Genomic DNA, 21,979 nt, shown 5'->3' on the forward strand with positions numbered 1-21,979 from the left:
CCTTAGCCTGCAACCCCCCCCCCCCCTCAAAATTGCTGTTTAATTTTTCTTAAAACATCGTTATTTTTCGAAAATCTTGTCAGAACTCTGTCAACAGAGTATTTTGATCAATTTATATTTCAATTTATTAAAACCGTTTTCTAAAACGCGAAATAACGGCTAAAACTCGTTTTCTAACATTGTTTATTTATAATGCAAATAGTGACGTCAAATCATCTGAACCCCCTTCCTCCCACCCCCTCATCACACACCGTCACAAAATTACGGACCCCACCTCCCCCTTACGAGTGTGACGTCATTTATGGACGACTTTTGGCAGCAATATTATGGCAATATCAGCAAATTAGGATACTTAACTCAAATGTCAAGGCAGTTTTGCTATATTATGGAGCAGAGACATGGAGAGTCACCTAGGCAAGCACATGAACAAATGCCTTAGAAATATTTTGAGACATGACAAAGTGCGGATCATAGAATTATGGAGAAAAGCAAGGCAGGAGCCTATGACGGTGCAAATAAGAAGGAGGAAGTGGCGCTTGGTGGGACACACATTGCGAAAGGCTCACCCAAATGTGACACGCCAAGCGCTTGAGTGGAACTCCCAGGGAAAGCGGAAGATCAGAGGGCGCCCAAGACAGAACTGGAGGCGGAGTCTTCTCAAAGAACTGAAGCCAATAGGGATGTCTTGGGACACTGCAAAATTAATGGCCGAGGATCGGACACAATGGAAGGAAATGGTAGAGGCCCTATGTTCCATAAGGAGCAAAGAAGACAAAGTCAAGATAACTGACCCCGAAGCCATCAAACAAAGTTGTACTATATTTTACCAAAAAGGTTTTGAATTTTTTTTCGCTGTACAAGAACTCCGTGATAATCTTCTGAAAACCCCACTTCATAGTAATTTGTTCTAACATCTTTGCGGATAATTTGTTTTTTAACCTAGATCTGCCATTTTCGTTTATATTTTCTGTGATAAAAATATAAAATGAAAACAACCAAATTGTTTTCTGTTTCTTTTTATTTTATTTAAAAAAAAATTGTTTTGTCACTGAAAATACTATAAACATCAAATATATCCAATCTTCAGTCCGAAAAAAACCTCACAATAAAGTTTGTATGACCACATTTATTTTTCATAAACAATATTTATACAACATTCGACAAAAATTCGAGACTATTCACTTCTGCGTCAATTGATTCAAATTTTATGTCATATTGCATTGTCATTGGGTCTTGGCCTACTTGTCAAGTGTTAAAGAAATCGGTTTGTTAGAAGTTTAAAAAAACAAAAACCAGGCCAGCATATAAATAAATCACGGCATTTATAATTACACTGTGGTCACCCATATCTCTAGTGTAACCGGTGCAGTGCGTTTCTTTCAGACATTTTTCTATGTGTTTCTGTGCGGGGGGGGGTGTAGGTAGACTTTCTTCGGGTGGTGGGGGCTGAGCCCTCCACCAAATACTCCGAAGTGGTGGCCTGCCGCCAAGCTAAGAGGAAAGTGATCAACGTACATTCAAGATTTCATATGCAGCATACCTTGTGGTGTCTGGGTTGTAGTATAGTATAGACAAACATGCGACCCATGACAATGGACTATGTAGTGCCGACATAGCTTACATTTAAATGACTCAAGTTCTAATGAAAGGTGACATTGATATTAACACACCAATGATTCTAGAAATGAGGCAAAATATCTGGGTTCAAGTCAAAAGTACGTCCCTGAGTCCACCCAGCTCTGATTGGTACCTAACTCACGTTAGGGAGAGTAAAGGGGGCTCTGCATAATAGTGCTGCACTATCCCTTCTTATTCCGAGGTTACACATAAACTAGGAGATGAACTACTTCATTTGCCCCATGGACCGTCAGGTTTGAAAAGGGAACTTTACTTTACAAGATAAAAAGTAAGGGTCTGAGGATTCAATATATTTCGAACCAGCCAAGAATTATTTGAAATATAGATCTACGCCTTTGTTCTGACCTAATCTAGGTAAGTATATCTACTTCTTAGGTCAAGGCACGGACACGTCGACCGATTTGTTTTAAATTGACCTAGACTCTAGATCTTTATTTTAGATTATTTTATCTGGCGCCCCCGATACTGGAGGAAGTGCGGTGTCTGCTAGATCTGAGTTTCATAACTAGTTTTTCTAAAATACACCTAGAATCTAGTCATTCTAGTGATCTAAATCGAAAACGATTGATTTTGGTCGGTAAGTTTAAACTTTAAGTTCTACACATCAAAACAAACTGAGAACATAACTTATTAAAATAATTAGGCCTAAATAGATCTATAAACTATAAGTAAATAATAAGTAAATATTAAATAAGTTTAAGTTTAAAAGGCAGCGTGAGATAAATAATAAATAAGTAATAATCATTAATGTCACATTAATGTGTAGTTGTGTAGGCCTAGATTCTAGTTAAAGACAAAAGTACTAACTAAAGTAGTCTGGAGTCTTACTATTCTATAGTCCCCTATAGGCCTAATACTAATATAATATAATACTATTTTTATTATCTCCTCCTATCATATAATCAGTAGACTCAGTAGAGCTAAATTCTAATTCTTAGGCTTACGCCCTACATTATTTATTAACATTACATAAACTAAACTTTTACTAAACTGAACTCAGATACTGAGTATAGAAGACAGTATTAGTATGGCATATAATTTAAATATGTCCATGATTTAGCTAGTAAAGATCTAGAACTCATCATCATCATCACTCCTTTGTGGCCCCTGGGGAGCAAAGGGCTGCAACCACAGATCTCCAGCGGACTCGGTTTTGGGCTGCTCCTCTAATCTGTGCCCATAAAAGCCCAGCTGTTTTCGCCTCTTCCTCAACCGTTCTCTTCCATGTTTTCCTTGGCCGGCCCACCCTCCTTTTCCGCTGGGAATTCCAGTCCAATGCATGTTTTGTGATGTTTTCTTTTTCTTTTCTTAGCGTGTGTCCAATCCATCCCCATTTACGGGCCTTGACGTCTTTCTCTATTGGCTGTTGCTTTAAAATTTGCCACAGGTTTTGTTTGATATTTTGTCTGGCCATCTTATTTTGAGTATATGTTGTAAGCATTTGTTTACGAACGCCTGTAGCCTATCAGTATTTGTCTTCGTAACCCTCCAGGTCTGCGAGCCATAGGGTAGCACTGCCTTAACATTTGTGTTGAAAATCCCAATTTTGCTCCGGAGTGACAGGGCCGTGGACCTCCACATCGGGCGCAGTGAGTTGAAGGCACATCTAGCCTTGTTGATACAGCATTTTATGTCCTCGTCTGCTCCCCCGTCTTTATTGATCACGCTTCCCAGATACGTGAATGTGTTTGTTTCTCGTAAATCTTCTCCATTTAGCTGTATGGGCAGGTCCTGGCTGTTATTGATTCTGATGACCTCTGTTTTATTTTTATTGATTTTTAGTCCAATTTTGGAGGCTTCTTCAGACAGCTGATTTAGTTTGGCTTGCGTGTGTTGATGCTTATGAGAAAGTAGGCAGATGTCATCGGCAAAATCAAGATCCTCCAACCTTTTTGTGAAACTCCACTGGATTCCTGTGTCGTTTTTTGTGGCCCTCAGCATGATCCAGTCGATTACCATCAAGAATATCATTGGCGATAGCATACATCCCTGTCTTACTCCCGTCGTCACCGTGAATGGTTTCGTTAGCTTTCCCTTGTGTATTACCTGACTGGTGGAGTCTTCATATAGTTTCTGTGTGATAGATATAAATTTTTTGGGTATTCCATAGTGGCTCATTAACTTCCAGATAGCATCTCTATTCACACTGTCAAACGCCTTTTCGAAGTCGACAAAAGTCATGTATAAGGGGGATTGCCACTCAAGGGACTGTTCGATAATGATGCGCAGCGTGGCGATGTGGTTAGTACATGACCTGTCCTGACGAAAACCAGCCTGTTCTTGTCTCAGCTTTTTGTCCAAGGCATCTCTAAGTCTCTCTAGGATGATTCTTGTCAGCACCTTACTTGGAACTGAAAGAAGCATTATCCCTCTCCAGTTGCATTGTGTCAGGTCTCCCTTCTTTAGCAGTTTTATCAGGTATCCCGGTTTCCAGTCAGATGGGATTATCTCTTCTTCCCAAATCTGCTTAAGTAGAGGATGTAGTGTGTCTGCTGATATGGCTGGGTCTGCCTTGAGTGCCTCTGGTGGGATGCCGTCCGGGCCAGCTGCTTTGCCATTTTTCATGTTTTTTATTGCTCTTATTGTTTCTAACTTTGTGGGTGGATCTGTACACACATCTAGTAGGTGATTTGCAGGTGGTATATCGGGGATGTTTGATGAAAGAGGATGGTTTAAAATCTCATAAAAGTGCTGTACCCATCTGTCTCTCTGTTCTTTGTCACTTGTTAAGATATTTCCTACTTTATCCTTTACTGGTTTGTTGGGATTAATGTTCTTGCCTGATAGTGTCCTGGTTACTTCATAGAGCCTCTTCATTTTTCCTTGTCGAGCCGCAGTTTCTGCCTCCTCTATCATCTCCTGTATGAACTGTCTTTTGTCTTCTTTTGCACTTTTCCTGACCATGCGATTTACTTCACAATAATGTGTTCTGAGGTTTATTTTCTCTTTTTCATCCTTACATTTGTTAATCTTCTGCTTTATCTCTTTTCTATCTTCAATTTTGGCCCATGTCTCTGTTGTGATCCATTCTTTTTGTTCATTTTTTCTTCTCCCCAATATGTCAGTGCATGTTGACTTCCATAATTCCTGTATTCCTAGCCATTTTTGCTCTACTGTTTCCTCTGCCAGGCTGGAGAGTGCTTCATATCTATTTTTTTACTGCACAGTTAAAGTCTTCCTTTATTTTTGGACACCTAAGATATGTTGTATTGAATTTAAAGTGCGGTTTATCAGCTCGATCCCTGTAGGATTTTAGTTTTAATTTTAGTATTGCAACCACGAGTTGGTGATCTGAGGCTGCATCTGCACATAAGCTAGTAATGTGCGGAAGAGGAAACCAAGGAAAAGGGCTTTAATATGAGTATATTTTCAGATATTTTTTTTATAAAATACTAGCGTGTTATAGAAAGTCCCAGGATAGCCTGGGGCAAATCGTACCCAGTTTATGAGTTTAATGAATGACTATAATACTACTTCTTATCCATATTCTATCACAATATTTAAAGCGAACATATGAGTCATAGTGCTACCATGATATCCCGGGCGTCAAATCGCACCCTGCCGGGGCGCTGCTCGTAAGAAATTGAAATTTTTTCCTGCAGAAACCTTCCCAGGAGTATTCTCAACAACTTCCCAAAGTTTCATGGTGATGAGTTGAAAGGTGTAGCAATGCATAAAAGACAAATAAAATCTGACGAAATACATTAGGACGGTTTCGTCCATGCTTTACCAATCCTATATTCTTAGACACGTGACCTTGTTTTCTAAAACTGAATTATTTAATTGTAAACTTTGTAAACAATGCCATCTATCTATCTATCTTCTATCTATATATCGATGGTCTCGGGCGCAAACCGTCTAACTAAAAAAATCTATTTTCTTTTTTTTTTACATAAATCAAAAGCCAGTATTATTCCCCATAATGCCTTAACCCTTTATTTACGGAATTAAGTTCTGAATGAAATTTTTTCTTAATCAATGTGTTATCATATTGCTTTTGGCACATTTAAAGCATATGTCGAAGGAAATTTCGTTTCATAAATTTTTAATGGCCCAAACATATATTGGTACTTATAAGTACCGTCAGGAATGTAGGGCATTTTTTCCAAAAAAATTTTTTTTTTACAAAACAGGAACATACGATACCATTTAGTAACTAATAACATGGCAATGATTATAAAAATCATTTTTGTAATTTTCACACATAAATACAGAACAAAAGTGTATTTTGAGTACGATTTTTACTGAATTTTCTATCGGAACACATCTTAGACCTCAAACACAGCAAAAGTTGCCAACATGTCATGCTCCCTCATTCTTAATTGTGGTCTTTCTGGTGTAGCAACGGTTGCCGGACTGAACATGCTTTTTCTGGAAGCTTCCAATAGCTATTATAATGAGCCGCATGAACAAACAAAAGCCTAGTCATTCAGCACACAACTAGTGCCTACTGGTAATACTAGTCATAACATTCTAGTAGGCTACAATTATACAAGTCTACACTACAGTGTAAAGTTCATAAATAGAAGTGAGCTCAATGTGTTTAGGATAGTCGTAGTGGCCTACTGTTTTCTGTTTGCTGATTAAAATGTACCATATAGATCTATACTATATGCAGAAATATGGGGTATTACTAGTCTACATGTATACAGTACGTAAATGCTAGTTATTGTAGGCAAGACAGTTTATTGCAGTAAATATAACTAACAAATTAAATATTACTACTAGAACTAGGCTTTGGTATACAAATGAAGTATACTAAACCTAGTAAATGAGCCTGCAACTGCTACCTTTATTATTGTTATTCTTTTACTACTAGAAATCAACATGTAATTACAATATTTCTATGGTAAAACATATGCTAACATTCTTATAAATGTGTAAATATCATTTTTTGAGTACATTTCGATAATTAATTATCAAAATAATATTTAAGTCACTTCACATCGAAAATTCGCCATTTTCTAGAAATCCTAAAAAATGACCGTGTGCCCTGACGGTACTTATAAGTCCACTTGTAAACATCGATCTATTACATAGACAATTTGATAAAAATTGTAAAACTAGAAGTTAGACGCGTTTCCCTGACTATTGAAGGTGCCAATAAAAAATATTTGGGGTTGAAAACTTGAAAAATAAGGTAAAACAAAGGGAAATCAGGAACGTGTGTGAGAACTGTACAGAACAATTGTGAACTACCGATACAGCAAGACATTGAAAATGGCGCCACACCAGAAATTTTCAAAAACCATCGATACCTCCAACTACCGCGACTCAGGGGAGATAATACTATTAATTACCTCAAGAAATTTTAAAATTCGTATTAAATTAAAAATAATACAGGCACCTAATTAAAGTGGTACTTATAAGTACCGTCAGTAGATAAAGGGTTAAAATATTATAGAAATCTGTAGAATGATTATTGAGATATAATCATTTGAACAAACCGCCTATTATTTCAAGCGCTAAAAATCTCGGCGCAAAACGAATATCACTATATTTGTCAGTACACTTTTGATCCGAAACGTAGTCGCACACCGCAATCACACAATTTTACAGCACAGCAGTCACATTACTTATAGGTAAGGATATTTGATTAATTATGTTCAGCTATTCTATTACATTTTATCATTTTAAAGAATAATAAACAAATAGTATTTGTTTAATACAGCATATTTCCAGATTTCCAATAACCAAACTGATTTGTTTACAATTTTTTAGGCTAATATAATCCTTTGAAACTAGATCTTTATTCTAGAATCTAAATAGAAATCAAAACAATATTCTTCGAATTATATTCCTACAAGATTGTGTAATAAATTTAAATATGTTTAATTCACTACTAGCTTTAGATTGAGGTTTTATCTACATGTAAAGAAATGTTTTTTATGGTAGGTTACAAAATGTTTGGCGTACATGTTCAACGACATAGTTAGTCTTTAGTAAATGCTTTTTTAACAGACAAGCCTCTCTCAACAGACCAGATTCTCTCAACAGACCAGCTTCTCTCAACAGACCTGCCTCTCTCAACAGACCAGATTCTCACAACAGACCAGCTTCTCTCAACATACCAGCTTCTCTTAACATACCAGCCTCTCTCAACATACCAGCTTCTCTCAACATACCAGCCTCTCTCAACAGACCAGGCTCTGAACATATCAGCCTCTCTCAACATACCAGCCTCTCTCAACAGACCAGTTTTACCATACAAGACACCAGCCTCTCTCAACAAATCAGCCTCTCTCAACAGACTAGCCTCTCTCAAAATACCAGCCTCTCTCAACAGACCAGCCTCTCTCAACAGACCAGCCTCTCTCAACAGACCAGCCTCTCTAAACAGACCAGCCTCTCTCAACAGACCAGCCTCTCTCAACAAACAGTCTCTCTCAACAAAGAACAGCCTCTCTCAACAAACCAGCCTCTCTCAACAAACCAGCCTCTCTCAATAGACCAGCCTCTCTCAATAGACCAATCTTACCATATAAGACATCAGCATCTCTTAACTTGCCTTTCACAACAGACCAGTCGTAACATACAAAAAGCCAAACTCTCTTAAATGACCAATCTTACCTTACAGGACACCAGAATATCTCAACAAACTAGTCTAACCCTCTAAGACACCAGCAACTCTCAACAGACCAGCCTCTCTCAAAAGACCATCCTTACCATACAAGAGACCAGTCTCTCTCAGCAGACCAGTCGTAATATACAAAAGACCAAACACTCTCAACTGACCAATCTTACCCTCCAAGATACCAGCCTCTCTCAACAGACCATTCTTACCATACAAGAAACCAGCCTCTCTCAAAAGATTAGTCTTATCATACAATAGACAAGCCTCTCTCAGCACACCAGTCTTACCAAACAAGACACCAGCCTTTCTCTACAGAACAGTCGTAACATAAAATAGACCAGCCTCACTTAACAGACAATAGACACCAGCCTCTCTAAAAAAAGACCAGTCTTGCCATACAAGAGACCAGCCGTTCTCAAAAGACCAGTCAGACCTATCAAGAAATCAATGCGACAGATATTCTTGCACTGCAGTACAACCCTGATGCTACAATCTACTTCACAGTGAATTAGCAGATAGCTGTCAATTGCTAAGCTAGGGTCGTAAGATTATTATCTCATCTGTAGCCCCTGACAAGTTGTACAAGAGCAGAAAAAAAAAGTTGTCATATATGAGCACCTAAAAGCAAGTCATGAATACACATCATTATGATGATTTGCCTGATTCTAAAAATATGTTGCCATTTTAATGTTTCTTCATGCGACGTTTATTTGAGGAATAAATTTAAAAAATAAACACATTTTTTTTTGTTACATTTTGTAAAATAAGTAAACATTAAGCCATTATTAATGTGATTAATGTGTTATGTCTCATTCATAATATATCTGACAATAAGGTGTTTTTTTTATTATTATCATTCTACAAACCCAACACCCATCAGATTTAGTAAAATATTATTGTGAGAATAGAATGATGTAATAAATAAAGCATAACCTTCAACAGTTAACAAGTCTAGTGCTAATTACAGACATAATGAATAAACAGTCGAAAGCGATAAAGCCATACTAAAACATCTGTACTAAAATTAAACCGACCCCATAAAGTAGAATAAACTCAAATTATTAAAATATGAGCCCAAAACTATAATCTAAATGTTATGAAGTGTTAATTATAACTTAAAAGCAAAAACATAACTAAATCACGTTCATTGGACAAAACGAACGAACGCGGCTGAGACCTAAATTCTCGGTTCAAAACGGCTAAGTCTGCGCTCGCACAGATAGACGGTTTGGCAGCGAGAATTTTAGACCGAGCAAACGGTCTATCTTTTAAAACCTGCTATAATTTTGTAAATATTAACAAAACTCATTTTAAAACACTACAGTATAGTCGGTAGAGAGTTTCTTCGCACATATCATTAAAAAAAATTTGTATTAGAGCGATCAGCAAAGAAATAATCAGTTTTTTGTCTCTCCTGTAAAATTTACATTTTTGGAGTTAGACGGTTTGCGACCGAGACCATCGGTATATCATCGGTATATCAAAAGCAATGAGTGTGTGTCTTTTATGCATTACCACACCTCTTATCACATTGCAGTGAAACTTTGGGAAGTAGTTAAGAATATTCCTGGGGAGGTTTCTGCGGAAAAAATAATTTTAAATTCGCAGGGGTGGCGCCCCAGCAGGGTGTGATTTGTTTTTTCTTCAATATATAAAAAATAAAAGTCGATTGCAGTTTTACACCATTCATCCGATCGATATCAAGCTTTAAGTCGTATCTCCTCCTCAACGAAGCAATTATGTTAAGCAAGTTACGAGGATGAACATAGGCCATAAAAATTCCGGGTTTCTTTCATGGATTTCCCAGAAAAGCCAAAAAAAAAACCTCGAAAAAAAATGCAGTTTTTGGCCCATATCTCGGCAACCAGACCACTTAGCGACTTGAAACATCTACCAATCGATTCCTGCCATAATTTAGAACAATATTGCCGAAGAAAGTTTTCAAAAATATCCTTTCGTTCGGACAAAAAATTTTTTTTGAATTAATTAAAATTTGGACCGAATTAGTAGGCATTTTATCCAACCACACCACACGCGTCATCACCTTCAATAGCTGCGCCATCACGTTCAATGGCTGTGTCATCACGTTTAGTAGCTAGGCGCGCAATGGTTTTTAGTCATGTAACTCTATTGTAAATAAAACATGTATTTTAACCAATGGTTTTACTAACCCTGCTCTTGATTTACGCTACGACAGCTATTTTTAGATAACATAAGGAAATTGCGCTTAAATGTCACTAGACTTTTTAATTAACTTGTTTTTTCCAATGTTAGCTTTGCAATTGTTTACTATAGCTGTATAAAGCTACATACTCTTACTTGAAATGATTTCAAAATTTTATGTTTGTATCACCTGAACACCTGAGAAGGAATATAAGTAACAAGCGGTTGTATTTAATTATTTCACCCTGATGCTTATTATATTTGTGTAATGAACTGTGTTATTGAGTGTGCTTTGAAAGTTAATTTTTAGAATCACTTCAAAGTGTATGCAGTGGCGTAGCAAGGTTGGGTGTCACCCAGTGAGGCACCTTATGGTGCCACCCCCCCACCCCGGAATATATATATATATATATATATATATATATATATATATATATATATATATATATATACATACACATATATTCCATACACACTTGTAAGTATGTGCATACGCATGTGTATATGTATTCAAATATTTTTTCCTGCTGGATGTATTTAATTTTTTACCCCCCCCCCCCCCCCACCCTTATCCCATACATGAATTAACATATAGCTTATTACGATTCTCAGCCAAACCGTTTTCCTCAGGCATATATATTGCACCGTTTCTCTCCCCCCCCCCCCTCGTCACCCCACAGTGATTGCTTTAAACTGTGCTCAGATAATACTAACGATTTGTATCTTTATTCGGTTATAACTTCAGCTTGATATTGCATGTTTTCTTTATCATTAGCAGGTTTATGTCATGGTGTCACCCTTCCCCCCCCCCCCCCCCCCCCATTTGTCCACTTTGCTCTTAAAAAATTATTTAATTAACTCTAATTAATCATTTAATAAAGTTAAATTATCATTTTTCTCTATATATTTTACTATTTTTTGCCTTGGTGTCACCCCCCTAAATGGTGTCACCCGGTGCGGTCCACACCCCCTCCCTCGCTGCGCCTCTGAGTGTATGTGTTGCATACATACATGTGTTAACATTTAAATTTTGAATCTATATTCTAGCCAATTAATAAACTAATCAGTAGGTCTTTGGTTAGTAACTTATTATTAGACTTACTTATTACAAATGTTTAGTTTCAACAGGTGTTGTAAAATGTAGCTTCATCCGTTACATTTTGTTGCATAGTTTTAAATTAAAACCTCATCAGTGTTTGACAAAAAGCTGTATTTGTGTACCAAATATTTTTCTTGATTTACTTTTTATAAATAACATTTTCAATTTTTCAGGTCACTAGTCACTATAAAAGGTTTTCTAAAATGGTTAATGATATACGGGTAAGATTTATCTTGATAAAGTTTTAATATATTAAAGACTAATTTTTAATTAATATCTGGTGTTATTTAGTGTTGCACCAAACAGTACACATTGACAGTTGTGGTCAGGAATTCTCAAACATTTACATGCTGCTGACATACACACTAAAAAAGATCATGTTTGTAACACTTGTCACATTAAGTGCAGCTATTATCTCTAAAGGAAAATAAACAGGCCAATTTTTTAGTCTATTAATATTATAATTATGTATACAGGGAAAGTGAGGAAGATTTTGTGGTAGCTGTATGCTGTCAATATTTTTTAAAATGGTGATTTAGATTATAACTGGCATTGGGTACTTGTTTACATTTTATTTATATTGTGTCATATGGCGTCAAATGGTGTAACACTGCCTCTGATTTTCTGTATTATTTTTGTCTAAGTTTGAGCTTTAAAATAGTGGCCAAATAAGCAGAAACAACAGGCTTTACTTTTTTTTACAATAGTTAAAACCTTTAGAACTGTTTTAATTGAAGATTGTTGAACAGTTTTGCCCAAAATAAAGCAAATATAAAAATGTTTATTAATAAACTTTTTAAATGCACTGAAAAATGTTGTCATTGTGCACACATTTGTATGGAAATGAAGTGACTGCATTATAATTGGGTAAAAAATTGAGTTGTGAGATTTGACCCAATCAAAGTGATAAAAGTGCAAGCAAAAGTATAATGAAATTATTAATTAATTATTTTTTTAAAGTACATTTTTATATATTCAGATTGGGTTTGGGGGTTTGATTGACCTTAGTAATCAGACCTTTTATCCCTGAGTAATCATAGATTGAATGTTAACCTTTCCTATTTATAATAATAAGAAATTTAAGACAAACTTTTTTCTATTATTTTTACTATCATCATAAAATTGCCTGTTTTTACATCATTAAATAAAAATTTCCCCTTTAATTTAGACTTTAGGGAAGTCAGGCAAAAGGTTTACAAATTGGGCAAAAACTTATACATGTTCTCCTGAACTCTTTTTTGAACCAGAAACAGAGGATGAGATTAGAAAGGTAAGAATTGTTTATTACATTTTTGTAGTATGAATCATAACAAATGAAGAATACATTTTTAATTTAATTTTTTTTGTCTTACACAGATTCTTGCTTTTGCTCAAAAAAAAGGGAAAAAAGTTAAAGTGGTTGGCTTTGGACATTCACCTTCTGATTTAGCATGTACCACAGATTTTATGATCAGTCTCTGTCGATATAATAAAGTTTTGAATGTAAGTTAATGCTTTGGCAAAAAATGTTTCTAAACTTTTGAAAATTTATTTTTCTGATTAAAATGGTTTTAAGAGCAAGACATTAATTTGGCATGACCAAATGTGTATTAAAATTAAAAAAAAAATTTAAACAAAAATGCAACTTAAAAAATCACTTGTCAAAATGTGTTTATATTTCCAGCTAATTGATGGTTTAGTTTCATTTTGTGCTGTTAATGTTAACCAATCCAATCTGTAGACTATCCTGAAAAAAACTTTTAATAAAACTACTCAAGATTTTTAATGTCTAGAGTTTTTCAGAACTATTGCTATTTCTAATTGGTTTATGATTTAGACATTTATGCCATTGTAGAGGAATGTGTGAAGTGATTGAAAATACTGACTCTAAACCATTAAAAGTGACTAAGACAATTGTGAAATGACTGTTGAAATTAAGTATTGGTTATCATTCTTTGGTTTCTAGGTAGCAAAACATTTACCCTAATTGTATGTAGTAACCCAAACTATTCTAAATATCAACAAAATTGATATTGTTAAGAAGTAACCCAAATTATACACAGTCACATTTTATAACATTCCTGGGCACTGCTTTGTATGTAAACAAGGGCAAATAAATTCAAACAGAAATAAAATATTACCATTCATAATTTTACAACAATTTTGAACTCTTAACAAAAATAAACCGGGAGTGATCTCCCCTAAACTTTCTTGAATATTCTTATATAACACTAAGGGGGGGGGGGGGGGCAACTCGGGAAATAGACATGATTTTTAATCAATTTTTAATTACTTAAACTTTTTAAAATAGAATAGAATCTTGTAGGAAAAAAGAATTGCGCACAAAGTGAATGGCAAACAATATGTGTATAATAATGCGGAATACTATTTGTACTTTATTAATTTATATGCGTTTTTTTGAGAAATCGGAAATAGTGTAAACGGAAATTACACAAAATTTTACAGAAGGCGAAGAATTAGATCTTTTAATTACATGTGAAATTTCATGTATCTATCTGAAACAGTACAGGTGTAAAACGTCCTGTGAAAATCTTGATTTTGATTTTTTGCACGATTACAATACTTCCTCTATACTATGTATAAAAGAAAGTAAAACGTCAGTTGTAAGAATCATCTATTGGTCTTTATACTTGATTCTTTAATCAGAAAACAAAAGTTTTGTAGCATGTAATATCAAGAGTCTTTTGATTTCAGATTGACAAAGAAATGCTTCAAGTGACAGTACAGGGTGGATGCTTACTTAAAGATTTAAATGATAATATTCTACCTGCCAATGATATGGCGTTGTCTGTGTGAGTAATTGTCTCTAAATATCACCATTTAAAAAGTTCATCTCAGGCTTTAAAACTTCTAATACATTTATGTTGTGATGTTGAGGCAGAGAATAGAAATATTAATAACACTAGTACTAGGTCATGTATCTATCTAACGTAAACAAACTCCAAGCTGTTTTGGCCTACTTGCTGGTTTATATGTTACCTTTTTAATTATGGCTAGTGTTTCAATTTTTTAATTATGAAATCTTGAATGAAGATTTAATGGTATGTGGAAGGTTAAATGGTAGCGAAAAATAATATTACTGACTCCTGTCATGATCATAGTTTAAGGCTAGGTATTTAGCTTACTCCCCAATCTACAATAATAATAGTTAATAGCCAACAAGACCACTTAAATAGAAAAGAATAATTTTTTAAAAACCATTTAATTTTTGTACACTGTTAATACAAATCATTTTTTTAGGCAAGGAGCTGTTTGTGATTTAACTGCAGCTGGGGTTATCAGCACTGGTACTCATGGAACTGGAGCCAATTTTGGAATCATCTCTTCTTATGTAATAAAAAATATTTTTTTGCTTGGTGGATATAGAAAATAGAAGTCTAAATATACAGTACTTTCTTGTATAGAGAGAGTACTGTAATAGTGAACAAAATTAAATGAAATTTTGACAATTTTGTCCTTTTTACACCTCCCTACTTTACCTCTTATGGAATATAAAGGATGTATTATAATTGTGACAAAATCTTAATTGAGATTTTGAAAATGTTGACGTTTTACAACCTTCCGGTACAGGATCAACTAAGTTTTGCAATCCTGTCTGTCTGTGTTTGTTTGTAAACACGATAACTTGAGTAGCGTTTCAGTTATTTTGTAATTTTCGATCAACTTTTGAGCGATTTCCAGTTTCTCAAAACCCTATAATTTCAGTATCTTTACATTGAGGTGGACTAAATTTCAAATATAAGCATTAGATTGTAGGCGAAGATTTCTGACAACTTATGAAAGATTTCCGGTAACTAGAAGTATTTTTCTATTTATTTGGGAACAAAATAACTTGAGCACTGTTTCAGTTTGGGGTCATCCATAAATGACGTCACACTCGTAGGGGGGAGGGGGGTCCGTAATTTTGTGACGATGTGTGATGAGGGGGAGGGGGGGGGATCAGATGATGCGACATCACATTTTTGATTTTTAAAAAGCAATGTTAGAAAACGAATTTTAGACATTATTTCGCGTTTTAGATAACTGTTTTAATAAATTGTAATAGTTTAGACAAGATTTTGGAAAGATATCGATGTTTTAAAAAAATTCAACTGCTATTTTGAGGGGGGTTGTAGGTTGAGGTGTGATGTCATTTTAGGGGGGGGGGGGTCTGGCTTTTTGTGATTCTGTTTTATTTTTAAAAATTTAAGTATATTAAAAAATTAATAATAAAAACATTTCTATTTCACAATTGCATTTACTGTTATATAAATATATACAAGAAATATATACATAATGTATGTACAAGAAAGTTTAGGGGAGATCACTCCCGCTTTATTATAAATTATTAAAGTCAAAATGTATTACATTTATGTTGAAAAACATTCTGAAGCTACTAATGTATTACAGTTGTGGCTTTCTTTCTAATTATTAATAACCAATATGTTTGAGTTTAAACTAATTCTTGATTTATTAACCTAATTTATTTATTAGGTTGTAGGCCTTACACTAATGAAAGCCTCTGGTGAAGTGATTGCTATAAGGAAAGATGACAATCCTGAACTGTTATCTGTTGCTGCTCTTAGTTTGGGGTCATTAGGAGTAATTCTGTCTGTCACTCTGCAGTGCGAGAAAGCATTCAAACTGCATTGCAAACAGCTTCCTAACTCATTACAAAATGTAAGATATGCATGTGGGTGGATACAGTGTTTCCTTGCTACTTTGTGGTTCATATTTTACAATAAAGTATAGATTTCATGAATTTTTGCATTTAAAAATCCAAAAATGTATAAAAATATATAATTTAAAAAAAATTCTAACATAAAAAGAATATTAATAATAATAAAATTACCACTTGTGGTAACTAGCTTATTTATTCAGCAGATGAATACATACATAAAAATTGACTTAAAACAATGTATAAATATTAAAATGAGTAAAGTGTCCCTACTTTGCAGAAATTCATATATTATGGGTGGGCCTGAAATGAAACACACACCTCCCCACTCCACTATAAATGAGGGAACACTTATTTTAAACAACACTTTTCTTTTAATGAACATATTCAGTAAATTATTTTCATCTTGCAAGAAATTTAAAATATTCATTTGCAGAAAAAATTCAAATGTTTATCTTTAACTGATTGCATTCTTAAAATTATTTTTTTAGGTATTGGAGAACCTTGAAGTATATGTAACAAGTTCAGACCATTTTCGCTTTTTCTGGTACCCTTATACAGATTCAGTTGTTTGTTTTAATGCCACTAGAACAAATGAGGTAACAAAAGAAAATAACTTCTTTTTACATTCATGATTCTACTTTGCTTTACCATTCTCTACAATAATGATAATTTTAGAAATTAACATTTCTGTTATTCTACTTACCATCTTACCATGTATTAATGACAGGAGCCTCAAATGAAATCTAGTTGGATTTGGGAAATGGGTGTTGGGTATTATCTCCTCCAAGTTTTGTTATGGATTAGGTAAGATTAGGTTGATTCTTTATAGAAGATAAAAGTTTTTTATAAAAATTATTATTATTTGAAATATTAGTAATTAAATAAGCTTCAACCTTTTGCTAAACTATTTATTATTTTATACAGCACATTCTTTCCAAGACTCGTACCAAGTATAAACAAGCTGTATTTTAACCTTTTGTGCTCTAAAGCAGTCGAAAGAATTGATCGCAGTGACAAAATCTTTAATTTTAATTGTTTATTTAAACAATATGTAATGGAGTGGGCTATTCCTAGGTACGTTTTAAATGTTTTAAGGAATAATTGGCTTATTTTTTTTCGAATTTGACATGCTGAAAATTTGCTAAAAATTAACAAATGGAAATGAGTATTTTAAAGTATGAATTGTGAAGGATGTTCATTGCTGGCTGTTATGAATAAATGCTGTTTGTCTTCTTAAAGGAACAAAGTCGCTGTTGTACTCTATGAATTAAAAGAGTGGATAGAAAAGAATAACTTCCCTGCACATTTCCCTGTAGAGGTCAGATTTGTTAAGGCTGACAATATCTATCTAAGTCCATGTTACATGCAAGATTCATGCTATATTAATATAATCATGTACAGGTAAAACATTGTTTTATTTGAATGCAGTTACATAATTGTAAGTTTTAATGTAAATATCCTTTCTTATCTTTATTATAACCTTGAGTAAACAATCTACATAATTTTCAGACCATTTAACAAGTTAGTTTCTCATGAAACTTATTGGAATGAATATCAGAGTATTGTGGCAAAACATGGAGGCAGGCCACACTGGGCTAAAGTAAGATGAAAATATTTTTATTTAAGTATGTATTACAACATTTATATACAACACAAACTTAATTAGGATAAGTATTTCACTAGAATTTTTAAAAATTGTGTGTATTGTTATATAACAGTAGCACAATCATGCTGTAGAATACTTACATTTATTAAATAGAATCGAATTGAGTAGAAAAAAAATTGCGAAAGTAAGCGTTTATAAAAAGGAAACATTAATTTTTTAAGTTAATTAAATATCTCATTACGGCTCATTTAATGTCACATTGCTTTGTCATAGAGTCTTGACCTATGTGAAAAGTTTGAAATAAATAATTCGGGTAGAAGTGACCTTTTTCTTTTTAGAAATCTAAAGTACCAATACGGTCCTAAGAAATCACTCAAAATTTGAATAAGATCTTATACCTATGTATAAAATTTCATCAACCTAACTGAAACAGTACTTGTATTAACATTATTTTACTAACTGGAAAATAAATTAAAGTACTTATCCCAGTTTTCTGGAGTTACTAAAAAATTGAAAGCAATCCAAGTATTGGATATTATATTTCTGTATGAAATTTCATTTACTTAGCTAAAATAGTACTCAAGTTAATGTTTTCCTATAGTAATACAGTAAAGTACCACTTCAGGTTACCAGAGATAGTTTAAAAGTTGAAAGAAACTTGCTCATACAATCTAATACTTCATAATTGAAATATCCTCCACCTAACTTAAACGGTACTCAAGTAATAGGCTTTTGAGAAATGGGAAGTGGAGTAAGCACCAATTCCAATGTATCGAAATGGCTTAAAAGTTGAAAGAAAACATCAAATTCGATGTAATTTATGGGATTTTGTCAACCAAACAGAAACAGTGCTCAAGTTATCCCACAAACAGACAGGATTGCAAAACTAAGTTTTTCCAGATCCTGGAATGTTGTAAAACGTTGAAATTTGTCAAAATCTCAGTTTAGATTTTTTGCACAATAACACCACATCCTTTATATTCTGTATATGATAAATTATGGAGGTGTAAAACTGCTGAAATCGTTGAAATACCTTTTAGTTATTATGCATGATCCCAATACTTTCTCTATGCTGTTTTTATGAAAGGAAAAAAAAAGGGGGAAAAAATGTAATATTTTTGTTGATAACTAACCATGTGTTCAAAATTATACTGTTCAGGGCTACATGACATTACCCCCCTGGATATTTCCCCCCCGGACATTTCCCCCCCGTATTTACCCCCCGGAGCAATTACCCCCCTGTCAATTACCCCCCTGTCAATTACCCCCCTGGGTAATTACCCCCCCCCCTCTCAAGTTAAAATCCTAATTCTAACTAGAATTTTATACCTATATACTATTTTAATCCAAACCTTAAGAAAAAGACCAAAACCTAAGCATCCACCTTAGCCTAAAACTTCACACAAAACCAAAACCAAAGCTAGACACAACCCTAACCCTAACACTAGCTCTAACCCTAGCCCTAGCCCTAACCCTAACTCTAACCCAAACCCTAACCCTAACCCTAACCCTAGCCCTAAACCTAACCCTAACCCTAACCCTAACCCTAGCCCTAGCCCTAACCCTAACCCTAACTCTAACTCTAACCCAAACCCTAACCCTAGCCCTAGCCCTAAACCTAAACCTAACCCTAACCCTAACCCTAACCCTAGCCCTAGCCCTAACCCTAACCCTAACCCTAACCCTAACCCTAACCCTAAACCTAACCCTAAACCTAGCCCTAACCCTAACCCTAACTCTAACCCTGTCTGGGGGGGGGGGTAATGTCCTACTGGGCGGGGGGTAATTGACAGGGGGGTAATTGACAGGGGGGGTAATTACTCTGGGGGGTAATGTCGGGGGGGAAATATCCGGGGGGTAATTGACAGGGGGGAAATGTCCTGTTCCCACTGTTCAGCTATTATATGACAAGTTGGTAATTTTAAAAAAAATTATTTTGTATAATAATAATAACTATTAAATAATTATTAACATTATTATCAGTGGCGGAACTAGAAAAAAAGGGCCACCCCGCAAAGATATTTTTGGATATATAATATATATATATATATATATATATAATGTGTATGTATATATATGTATATATATGCTTTGTCATTCTTTAATATGTATTTTTTTTTAAATAATAATTAAGAGAAGTTATTGCTTTTTAATTTGTTTAGTGCAAATCTATTAAAAGGTGCTTAAGAGCACACATATTTGACTATTTAAAAAAGGGAAATAAGTCATGAAAGTGGTTTGAACGTTTGCGTATCTTTCACGCAATGGATTTATTTTCAAAAGAATTTTGCCGACAACAGCATGTGTTTGATTGTAGGAGAGAGAGGACTTGAGATGGTGTCTATAGAATAAAAATAATCCAACCTCAGCTGCAGTATTCTTTTTACAAAACAACCATCGAGTCAAAAATGCAAGAGGATTATTTTTTTTTAACTGTAAAATAAAATTTGATTATGGTCGGTTGCCGGCCCCTAAACGTCCCGGGCCCCCCCTCATTGCGGGGTCTGGCGGCACTGTAGTTCCGCCCCTGATTATTATCAAAGGATGTAGAATCAAACTGTTTCCACCTATCCAGAACTATTTGAATTTGTGACCCATTGCATACTTATAATAATTTCTTTTAGTTTCCTAATGATAAGCAACTTATATTTACATTACTAAAAGTAATTTAATGATTTTCAATGCAGGACCATAATTTTACTGGAGCTGAATTCTCTAAGTTGTACCCTAAATGGAATGAATTCTGTGCTGTTCGTGAGAAGATGGATCCTAATGGAATGTTTCTAAATGCTAATTTAGAGCGTGTATTTAACACCCGTCCATCCCCACCCAGGACCTACGTTTGAGGATGTTATAATGATGCAGGGTTAGACTATTTCTCCAGTGTTTGACAATAGTGATGAGTGAAAAGCAGACACTGCTTTTTAAATTTTTGTCTAAATTATTGACATTATTTTTTTGTTGAAAGAAAATTTATATAAATTTAAATGTATCTGACAAAACAATTTTTAAAATTAACCATTCCAATTGATTTTACAATTATACCCATTTAAAAATATAATTTCCATTTGTTTTTCTTGTGGTTTAACCAGACATTTTTATTGCTATTGTTCACTTGGAATATTTTTTTACTGGAACTTAAAAGGTTTGATAGATTCATATTGTTTTTTGCTTTTGATGCCTAAGGTATATACAAAAAATGAACAGATCACTGATCTCTTAAAAAATATTTTTAAATATACATGACACTTGACTTTTGATGTGAAAACTTTGTTCTTTTATATTTTTTTTTTTTAGTTTCAGGGTATAAATAAAAATTTGGAATAGAAAATCAAGTTTAAAATTGTATCAAAGTAAGTTTAAATAAAAATTCATATGAGATCTGTTTATCTAACATCTTAACACTAGTCATCTGAATACTTTTCAACCATTTATCTAATTTTTGGTTAATCAAAGAGTATTCACTATGGCATTTAATTTCCTTATATGGAAAATGTTATCATTGCTGATGATTTATACTGTTGTGCTGTGCAGTATTTACCTAGTACTGTTTCTTCATTGATTTGTTTATGCACTAAATAAAGAACTAAATTTAAAATACAAAATTTTATAGTTCTTATGAATAATCAAAAGTGAGAATTTTGTTTATCAGTTTCATTTTTTAAATGCATTATACTTTATACACAATACAACTTTGGAAAATTAGCTTTTTTATAAAAAATTAAGTGACAATTCTGCTTACTAAATCATTATTAGATTAGTAATGTTATATAATTTATATATTTTTAATAGACTTTCCTAGTCATGAAACAAACCATACAGGTTAATTTATCATAATTATACATCCAAATGGCTGTTCATTTTTATATTTTAAAATAAATTTTTAAAATATATAAATTTGCCTTTTTTGTGAAATCACTTGTAACTTTCAAAAAGGCATGGTTGATGTATTTTCATGAATTACTCATTGTATTTCATTTATTAAACCCCTTTAAGATCATTTTATTTGAAACAGCATTATCAGAAACAATGTATTTACTTTACAACATTTTTATGTTTGAAAAACTTGACAATCATGGAGTCATAGCATTATGAAAGCTTTATCATGTTAATTAGGATGTTAATTTAATTCTTGTTGAACAGAGAAATCTAATAAAAATATAATTGTTAAAATTCAAGATTAAGTGTTTTTCATCAAACCTTATAAAACACTGTTAAATGAATTTACTTTAAGAAACC

The 21,979-nt window shown here is 33.7% G+C and overlaps 1 protein-coding gene across 2 annotated transcripts; it reads left to right on the forward strand.

Moving 5' to 3' along the window:
• Positions 1-1,882: 1,882 nt before the first annotated feature.
• Positions 1,883-21,955, forward strand: LOC131952277 (L-gulonolactone oxidase). Of its 2 annotated transcripts, none has more exons than XM_059314878.1 (13): positions 1,883-1,992; positions 11,648-11,695; positions 12,643-12,744; positions 12,831-12,956; positions 14,169-14,266; positions 14,715-14,805; positions 15,948-16,133; positions 16,623-16,730; positions 16,862-16,938; positions 17,059-17,208; positions 17,374-17,535; positions 17,644-17,734; positions 20,428-21,955. In XM_059314878.1, the coding sequence occupies exons 2-13, from the start codon at positions 11,678-11,680 to the stop codon at positions 20,584-20,586; spliced, it is 1,368 nt and encodes a 455-aa protein (XP_059170861.1). In that variant the 5' UTR covers positions 1,883-1,992; positions 11,648-11,677; the 3' UTR covers positions 20,587-21,955. The 2 variants fall into 2 exon arrangements, with proteins under 2 accessions (XP_059170861.1, XP_059170860.1); XM_059314877.1 differs by lacking the exon at positions 1,883-1,992 and adding an exon at positions 2,055-2,215.
• Positions 21,956-21,979: the final 24 nt, after the last annotated feature.

Source organism: Physella acuta, unplaced genomic scaffold (genome assembly GCF_028476545.2).
Source record: "Physella acuta isolate Inbredline_101_S28 unplaced genomic scaffold, ASM2847654v3 ptg000863l, whole genome shotgun sequence".
NCBI lineage: Eukaryota > Metazoa > Mollusca > Gastropoda > Physidae > Physella > Physella acuta.

Bases quoted from the DNA above. Each gene is read 5' to 3' on its own strand.
- LOC131952277 (XM_059314878.1), top strand. The intron at 12,957-14,168 runs GTAAGTTAATGC...TTTTGATTTCAG, and splicing joins GATATAATAAAGTTTTGAAT to ATTGACAAAGAAATGCTTCA. The intron at 14,806-15,947 runs GTAATAAAAAAT...TTTATTTATTAG, and splicing joins TTGGAATCATCTCTTCTTAT to GTTGTAGGCCTTACACTAAT.